Source organism: Podarcis muralis, chromosome 2, assembly GCF_964188315.1.
Source record: "Podarcis muralis chromosome 2, rPodMur119.hap1.1, whole genome shotgun sequence".
Classification (NCBI taxonomy): domain Eukaryota; kingdom Metazoa; phylum Chordata; class Lepidosauria; order Squamata; family Lacertidae; genus Podarcis; species Podarcis muralis.
Genome location: NC_135656.1, coordinates 124,100,516 through 124,109,721, shown reverse-complemented (window position 1 = coordinate 124,109,721; position 9,206 = coordinate 124,100,516). Strand labels below are relative to the sequence as shown.

Sequence of the window (9,206 nt, the reverse complement as noted above, 5' to 3'; positions counted from 1 at the left end):
AACAACAAACTGTTACAATAATTAAACAATTAGAACCACTCCAAAGAGAACAGAATAGTATGACATATGGAAGTCTGAAATAAGTAATTATTGTGCTGTGGGAAAAGAAGCGAAATAGAAAGCCACAGGCTTTGGATCCCATCCGAATATGAATCTGAATATTATTTATTTGTGTAGCTGAAGCCATTACAAGAGACAAAAAATGAAAACAGAATAAAATGCATTACACAGTTATAATAAATATTGAAACCAGGAATTCTGTCAGGGAAGGGTTTGCTCCTCTGAATAATCTAACTTTTCTCCTTAATATTGCCACTCTGAAGGCAAAACAGGCCGTTTTTCAGTGGTGGAGGGAGATCTGATCCCTAATAAAAAATTAACACAACTATATTTATTCCGGGGTATTTCCAAATTCTTTTTTCTTCATTTCTTTTATTTTAGAAATACCCGTATTTCTGCACCATAACTGATTTGTAGAATGGATCCTACCCAGAAATGGTTTTTGTCCCAACAGGAAGCCATGGTTCTGGTCCAGATTCTGCTGTAGGAAGTACTTATTAGTAAGTATTTTAGTAAGTATTTCACTTACTACTAAGAGGTAGAGCACAGCTCCTCCCCCACCCAATCCAGGCCAATTTGGGGCAAAGCCTCCTGGATCTACCCCCAAATTAAGGCTAATAAAATATATGGTTGAGAAGGTGACAGGGGAAGGAGATACTCTGTCGGCTTCCAACAACTGAACAAGAGAGTTCAATTCTGCAGGGGACTGCTTCGAACTATTTATTAGAGTTCCGCCCTATTACAGATCCAATGTTGTCTTTAGTGTTTTGTCGTCAGATGCTCCTTCGTGTTCAGATCAGGCCTCAGTAAAATAATGTAGCACTTGGGCATGAAGATGCACCCCAGAAGCCCAGCACAGGAGACTAAGATGGAAAAGACCTGCACGGCTACCATGTATTTCCCCTTGGTGCTCAGGTAGGTGGGAACAAAGGACACCCAAACACTGCAGAAGACCAGCATGCTGAAGGTGATCAGCTTGGCTTCATTGAAGGCCCCAGGAAGCTTCCTGGCTAGGAAAGCCACTGTGAAGCAGATGGCCGCCAGGAAGCCCATGTAGCCAAGGGAACTGTAAAACATGGCAACAGAGCCTTCGTTGCATTGGACAATGATTTCTCCAAGCTGGGAGCTCATGTCAAATTCTGGGAATGGAGGAGAGATCCCTAGCCAAATGGAACAGATGACAAGTTGGACACTGGAGCAGGAAATGACAATAGAGTGGGCCAAACTCTTCCCCAGCCATCTCCTCACCCCGTTCCCTGGTTTAGTGGCCAGGAAGGCCAACACCACAGTGATGGTTTTTGCCAAGACAGAAGAGACAGCAACTGAGAAGATGAGACTGAAGGTTGTCTGGCGGAGAAGGCAAGTCACTTTCCTTGGCCGTCCAATGAAGAGGAAGGAGGACAAAAATGAGAGAAGGAGGGAGATGAGGAGGATGTAGGTGAGGTCCCGATTGTTGGCTTTGACTATTGGAGTTTCTTTGTATTTAATGAAGATTGCCAGCACAAAGCCTGTAGTTAAGGATAAGAAGAGAGCAAGGCAAGCCAAGAGGATCCCCCAATACTCTTTGTAGTCTAGGAAGTTGATAATATTGGGAATACATTGAACTTGATCCTTGTTTGGATGCTGATCTTCTGGACATTTGGTGCAGTGCGTTGCATCTGAGAATGAGAAAAAGAGTGGCTTTAGTATTCCTTGCATCCATAACCACATAGCTTCTAATACTTCGGGGGGGGGGGTACTGATATTCTGGAGGTTAGGAAATAACAATGTGAAAGATTTAGTTTTATTTGTGTATAGAATGGTATCTCTGGATATGCATTCCTCTGGATGTGTATCCTTCGAGTTACGCACGCGGCAAACCCGAAGTATTTTTCCAGGTTTCGCCACACATGAATGTGCAGAAGCACTCCCTGCACTGTGCGCATGTGCAGAACAGGCACCTCCGGTTGCAAATTCCTCGGGATCCAACTGGAGCTCCAGAACGGATCCTGTGCCAACCGGAGGTACCACTGTATATTTAATTTCCACTCTTGCACCCCTCCTTTCCTCCAAGGACCTAGAGTTGTCACATATGATTTTTCTTTTCATCCCCTTGGAATGTAGGTAAAGCTGAGAGGCAATGACCTCCCTCCAGAGGTGTCTCTGCTGTCTTCATTCTCCCACTCTCTTTGCCTAGTGAAGACACATTTCTGTATCTTCACCTTTGGCAGCTAAGGTGTTTTGTTTTGTGGGAGATGATTACAAACTCCGAAGGTGACTCAGCTACAGTTGGTTGTTGTTTTTTAAAAGTATTTAAAATGTGTTATAACACTGTGGCACCAGATGACACTGTAGAGTGATTTCCCATTATGATGTTTACAACACATTTTCCTGAAACTTTTTTTGTATGTCTAAATTCAGCCCTAGATGCTTGTTAAGAAATTGCTCTCAGATCTCAACAGAAAATGTATCTAAGTGAATCTTCGCCCTCTTTCTATTCCCCCAAGAAATGGCCTCTCCCTTGGAGTCACCCACCTTCCTGGGTGGAGATGGTCCCTTCCGCACACAGAGAACAAACATAGCAGCAAACCGGCTCCCCTTCTTGGATCACCTTGAAATATCCAGGGTGACAGCTTTCGGTGCATCTGGAGCAAGGCACAGTCTAAGCACAAAGAGAGGAAGGTGCATCAAGGGGACAATTTCTCTTTACGGAATTGGTTGATGGAGTCTGGAATGGGCCCAACAGCATCTCATGGACCACTAGCCCTGCCAGGACCTCTGGCATGTTCCTCAAAAAACTTATGTGGTGTGTTTCCTTGCTTGCTTCAACATTCATTGTTCCTCTTTTCTATTCCTATACATGGTGTCACTGTCAACCTCAAATTTCCAGATTTCAAAATGGAATGTCCACTTCATGGATATGGGGCTCACAGTATGAGGGGGACACCCTTGTATGCCAGCTCCCACCCCTGCACTGGGCAAAGGACTGCAGTCCAAGTCCTGTGTGAATTATTCCACAAATTAATGTATATCAACAGATACCATACAGGAAAAGTTCCCCCTACCTTGTTAAACCTCTGGGGCCACAAAATAGCATCCGGGTTGATAGTGAACTTTGTGTCAATGGATGTCTCTCTCTCTATACTCCCAACTTTCACTCTGGCATGAGACTTGTTGGGAAACACCACCCAGTTCACAAGGTCATAGTTGCCTGGCAGCTCCCCGTTCTCATCCAAATGCATTCCACCCACGGAGGTATTTGAAAACTGGGTTGCTCTTAAGAAGGGGTGAAGCTGGAATGAAAATTGCTGGGAGTCACAGGCAGGCAGAGTGCTTTTGTTATGTGAATGGTGCTGAAGACCCCCTGGGTGGGTTACATGGACCCCCAGTGGGAACCACTGACCTAGATCAGTTTGAGAGCCAGTCATTCCATCCCAGTGTACATTGAAGAAGAAGAAGAGGAGGAGGAGGAGTTTGGGTTTGATATCCTGCTTTATCACTACCCTAGGGAGTCTCAAAGCGGCCAACAATCTCCTTTCCCTTCCTCCCCCACAACAAACACGCTGTGAGGTGAGTGAGGCTGAGAGACTTCAGAGAAGTGTGACTGGCCCAAGGTCACCCAGCAGCTGCATGTGGAGGAGCAGAGACGCAAACCCGGTTCACCAGATTACAAGTCTACCTCTCTTAACCACTACACCACACTGACTCTCATCTTAGTGGAATGAAACATTGTAGAAGAACAGAAACAGTGCCAATTGTGACAATCACTGCTTCGTTGCACCCCTAAGTGCTAATTTCTGCACATAGACACAAAGTTAGAAAGTTCTTATTATTTAATATCTTTGTTTCAATAAGCATTTCCAGCACGTGGAAAAGGTCCCTGCTATGGCTATTCTTTTTGTCTTCTGTTTTATCCTATACACAGTTGGTTGGTATTGTTTTGAAACTTTCAGCACTTTTAATAATTCTGTTCTGTTGATATATTATAAACCAACCAGTGTTCACACACCCACCCACACCCACACCCACCCACCCACCCCACACACACAAATAAAGGGCAGTATATAAAGATTAAAATAGAAAAAACTCAATGAGTGTACATCTCAGCATTGTGGGGAAGACCTGTGTGACCAGAAGGCTTGTGTCCCTGCTCCACCCGTGTTGCAGCTGCTCGCTAAAGGCCAGCAAAGACAGAGGAGATGAGCTAAGATGACTGGGTCCCTCTCAGAGCACTAAGGAGTAACCACTGGAAAATGAGATGGTCTTCTTCTGACATACCCATGGTGGGCAGAAATATTGATCTGCAGAAGAACCTCATCAATTGGATTTGCCTCAGGAAAGGACAAATTCTTGTTCTGCTACTAGATCTTCTTTCACAGTTGGGAGGGTGGATTGAAGTTTGCAAAAAGGCGAAAGGAAATACCTGCCATGGCTGTAGACTTTGACACCCCAAACTGTCTTTCCCACTCATCCTCGGCATCCGTTTTGATCTCGATGAACATGCAGCATGTAAAGCGTGCGCCACGGCTTGGAGATGGAAGTAAGTGCTGTAGCTGTCTTGGGACAGGGATCTCTCCGGCTCCTCCTGGGGCAGAGTCTCCAGCTTCTCCTTCTCGGTGCATTTTGTCCGTCCTTTCACAGACAAGGTATGCTTCGAATACAAGCAATAAAATGCTTTCCTCCAAAACCAATAAAGGAGGTATGAAGATGGTGTATAGTAGTCATGTATGGTTCTTTTTTTGGTCTTCATTACAAAGGAGAAGGAACCATGGATGGGATGGAAAAACTCTGGACCCAAAAGTAAATTATAGTTGATGTCATGAAAATCTGTTGTGATCCAAACTCTTGCCTCAGCTTCTTTATGGTATCTTTGTTGTAGGGCCATGACTGGTATCCATCCTGTGTAAGTGTTCTCATAGTAAAGAAATACATTGACTTGTCTCCATATCATAACTGGCACATTTGGCACAAGTGATCGATATGGATTGCTTTCTGACAGTCTATGTGTGAAGGCGACACAGATTCCACGGAGGATCATCTGAGATGTCAAGGCACCCACAAACCTTTCTCCATTCTCATTTTCTGGAGCAAAGAGGCCAACCCATGTCCATCCGAAATGCAGGAGCAACTTGACAATCCCCTGGGACTGAGTATCTTCTTTGGGGAGCATCCGGTAGTCAAAAGGGAACTGGGATTTATCCTCCAGAGTCTGAACATTAAAGCCATAACTGATCTAGTGAGGGAAGGGAGAGATTAGTGATTTGTTTTGGTCTCAAGGTAAACATCTTAACTCCTCTGAAGAAAAATTGGGTTTTATGCCCTCCTTTATACCTGTGGGATTTTGTAGATGCCTGACATGGTTGAAATCTGTTTGGAAATCACAGAATTGGCCCCTTCAAGAACACCCAGCAGGTTATTATTCCCTTTTCCACAGGTATAGTTTGGGATGTTGCTTTCCCCACCCGATAGCAGGTCTAGCATGACATCGGAAGTCATCCTTGCATCGAAAAAGTTCTCATAGAGGTTGTAGCCCAGGGTGATGTTGGGTAAGATCCTGGGGTCCCTGTTGATCTCTTGGATGGTAAACAGGAAAGACAAGATGTGCCAGTAGCGTCTATCTGACACACTGCAATAAACAGATTAATAAAAACAATGTGAAACTGCTCTTCACCATTTAATGAAAATAACTATGATCTGATCACCAAAGAACAGCTTGTACGTTTGTAGTGAGGGGTGAGAAAAGACATGTCCTTGTTTCAAGTTGAAAATCAATTTCCCGCTTCAGAATAAAAATGGTGAGGTGTACTCTCTTCACTGAAGAAGCAGAAAAACACACAACTTTCAAAAAACAAAACTGAATGAAGACATTCTTTTTTGAAGGTTCGTGAAAAGTAGGGGCCTTGTTGCCAAGGTTGCAGTTGCAGTTGCAGTTGGGGGTCTCGTTGTCTTCTTGCATAGATGCCCAGTTGCTGAAATGGAGAGCTCAGCCTACAAGTCTATCCCCTCCACCACCACCATATCCAGGATCTTCTTCCCTCACCTTAATGCATCCTTTTCATCCCTGATTAGATTCCTTTGAGCAAGCAACACAGCAGGAGGAATGACAAATGGAAACAGGACAGGTGTGTGATAAACCTGTGGCCCTCCATATGTTGCAAGACTCCAATTCCCATCAGCCCCCAGGCAGCATAGCCAGTGACCAGGAGTCAGGGAGATGAAGTCCAGCAACATCATGATGGTCCCAGTCATGAAATAGGGGAAATTTCCCTAGTAAGGAAGGAGTGAGATTGTGTGTGTGTGTGTGTGTGTGTGTGTGTGTGTGTGTGTGTGTGTAAAGAAGCATAAGAGACACCAGAATACAGTTACTTACTCATCAAACCTAGTTAATGGGGGCTGAGAAAAGATATACGGAAGCTGATCGAAAAATTGTTTTGGAGAGATGACCCCACTAACGAGGAAGTCTCCAGGCCGGAAGTAATTCTGCGCTCCATTTTCTTCCCTGATCAGATTCAGATGGCATTTTGCCTTGGGGTTCCCAAAGACCCCGTGAGGCATCAATAGCAGCAGCAGAAGTAGCAACAGCAGGGATACCATTCTGGCTGTAGCTCCTGCACCTCTCCTGAGAGCCAGTGTGCTGTAGTGGTTAAGAGCTGTAGTCTCGTAATCTGGGGAACCGGGTTCGCGTCTCCGCTCTTCCACATGCAGCTGCTGGGTGACCTTGGGCTAGTCACTTCTCTGAAGTCTCTCAGTCTCACTCACCTCACACAGTGTTTGATGTGGGGGAGGAAGGGAAAGGAGAATGTTAGCCGCTTTGAGACTCCTTCGGGTAGTGATAAAGTGGGATATCAAATCCAAACTCTTCTTCTTCTTCTTCCTGTGAGCTTATGCAAGGGAAATCTCATGCAAGACCAAGGCTGCAGTGTCATCACCCATGGAGCTAGTGGTCACTGGTGACTTCAGAGCTTTTAAAGATCACACACACATCTCCCCCAATTACACCTGCTCTAAATCTTGACTCACTCTGCCTCCCACACAGATATTATTCCCCCAGGAACGATGCAATGAGTAACCTCATGTTGGCCTTGATTCTGAAGCCTGGGCAACATCCAGAAATCTCTCTTGGGCTTCGGCTATAGAAAATCACCATGATTTCTGTAATTACAATAGGAAAAAGCTCCTCTCTGCAACATCCTGGAGCCGTTGTGTGGTTTGAGGGGAAGCAACAGAGCTGGAGAAAAACATGTTTGTGAGGGGAGGGATAGCAGATGCAACTCTCTGTCTGACATCAGCCATGTGTTTGTGTGTGAGAGAGAGTTTGGACTGAACTTTTCTGACGATAGTATTAGAAGAGCCCTACAACAGTTCCCTTTTTTTAACAGTTAAGATCAGCTTGACAGTGGAATGGTCCCCTTCCACCTCTACAATTCTATGATTTACACATATATATGCTGTGGGTTAAACCACAGAGCCTAGGACTTGCTGATCAGGTCAGCGGTTCAAATCCCCGCGACGGGGTGAGCCCCCGTTGCTCGGTCCCTGCTCCTGCCAACCTAGCAGTTCGAAAGCACGTCAAAGTGCAAGTAGATAAATAGGTACCGCTCCGGCAGGAAGGTAAACAGTGTTTCCGTGCGCTGCTCTGGTTCGCCAGAAGCGGCTTAGTCATGCTGGCCACATGACCCGGAAGCTGTACGCAGGCTCCCTTGGCCAATAAAGCAAGATGAGCGCCGCAACCCCAGAGTCAGCCAAGACTGGACCTAACGGTCAGGGGTCCCTTTACCTTTATCTTTTACATACACCTGAGTCCAGGCGGAGACAGAGTCCAGAGCTTTCGCATGACACAAGGCTGTTAGGATTTTTATCTACCCGTGCTGCTCCAGTATGTAGCACTATGTTTGTTTATATCATGTGAGTGTCTGAGAGTGTGAGACAGGAAGTCTCTGCACTGTTGGAAGTTTAGTTTCACTTCTGTGTGTGATGCTGTTCTGTACTGCTGCTGAGAGAGCACAGACATGCTGAGGGATTCTTTGTATATAGACAGTAAAATAAAGTAGTTTAGAGCTATTAATTCAGTGTTTTTCAACCACTGTTCCGCGGCACACTAGTGTGCCGCGAGATGTTGCCTGGTGTGCCGTGGGAAAAATTGAAAAATTCGAAAGATTTAAAAATAAAGTATTTTATAATTTTTCATATTTCTGTTTACTTACTATTTCATAATAAAGTAATTATAAAATACTTTCTTTGTGTTTATTTGATTCCTATTCAAGAGAATTACTTTATATATTGTCAATATAGGCACAGAGTTAAATTTTTAAACATTTTCTAATGGTGGTGTGCCGCATGATTTTTTTCATGAAACAAGTGTGCCTTTGCCCAAAAAAGGCTGAAAAACACTGTATTAATTGACTCTTTCTTCTGATGCCAGAAGACAAGTGTTCTCCTCTCGGGAGGGAGGGGTCACTTACTGCCAGTCTCTTTGGACTAAAGGAGATTTACAGCCAGAGACTGACCATCGGAGAGACGCCCCGGTGTCTTGGGAAGTTGGCGGCCTTCCCGGGCATTTTTCAACAGGGTCCTCTCAACTCCAAACACCAACCGCCAAGCTCTGGCCCTCAACTGCCTCCTCACATTCAACCTTTGCTTTCAAACTCCCAGCCAATCATCACTCGCCACCAACATTCCGATTCCCTCTCCCAGGGCCGGCCCACCAATGAGGCAAGGGGCTGCAACCGCTTCAAGTGGCAGGATCAACAGGGGCAGCAGATCTGGCCTCCAAGGGATGCATCGCCTGCTGCTCCTGCCACTGTGGCAACAACAGCTGAGGCATTGCCCCTTCAAAGCCAGATCTGCCCCTTCCATGGCATCCTGTCCATGCTGCCTCTTGGTGAACAGGAGGGGCTGCTGTTCTCCCTCCCCCTCGTTCCCAATGTAGTTCTTTGTTTCCCCCCTTGTTTCCAGCGTACGTCTTCACTCACCCCGTCTTCCCTAGCAGGTGGACACCATTTTGTGGTTCTCCTCAGGTGCCAAAATGTCTTGGGCCGGCCTCTGTGACTGATCAGGAGGCTGTGCTTGTATAAATAAAGGCCCACTTTTCCACTTAAATCCTTGGTCTGCTGGCGTTTCTCTGCGGAATCAGGAGATTCATTTGGGAGACCATGAAGGGAGAGGAA

General features: G+C 45.5%; 1 protein-coding gene across 1 annotated transcript; it reads right to left on the bottom strand.

Annotated features, from left to right (window-relative positions):
• Positions 1 to 3,281, bottom strand: LOC144326844 (vomeronasal type-2 receptor 26-like). The gene is made up of 3 exons (XM_077923696.1): positions 3,105 to 3,281; positions 2,575 to 2,701; positions 1 to 1,718 (listed from the first exon to the last, which is right to left on the bottom strand). Exons 1-3 carry the CDS (start codon positions 3,279 to 3,281, stop codon positions 820 to 822), a joined length of 1,203 nt encoding a protein of 400 aa, XP_077779822.1. The 3' UTR covers positions 1 to 819.
• Positions 3,282 to 9,206: the final 5,925 nt, after the last annotated feature.

Bases quoted from the DNA above. Each gene is read 5' to 3' on its own strand.
- LOC144326844 (XM_077923696.1), bottom strand. From the start codon at position 3,281: ATGCATTTGGATGAGAACGGGGAGCTGCCAGGCAACTATGACCTTGTG. The intron at 2,702-3,104 runs GTAGGGGGAACT...CTTTGTGCTTAG, and splicing joins GGCCCCAGAGGTTTAACAAG to ACTGTGCCTTGCTCCAGATG. The intron at 1,719-2,574 runs GTGGGTGACTCC...TCTCATTCTCAG, and splicing joins GACCATCTCCACCCAGGAAG to ATGCAACGCACTGCACCAAA.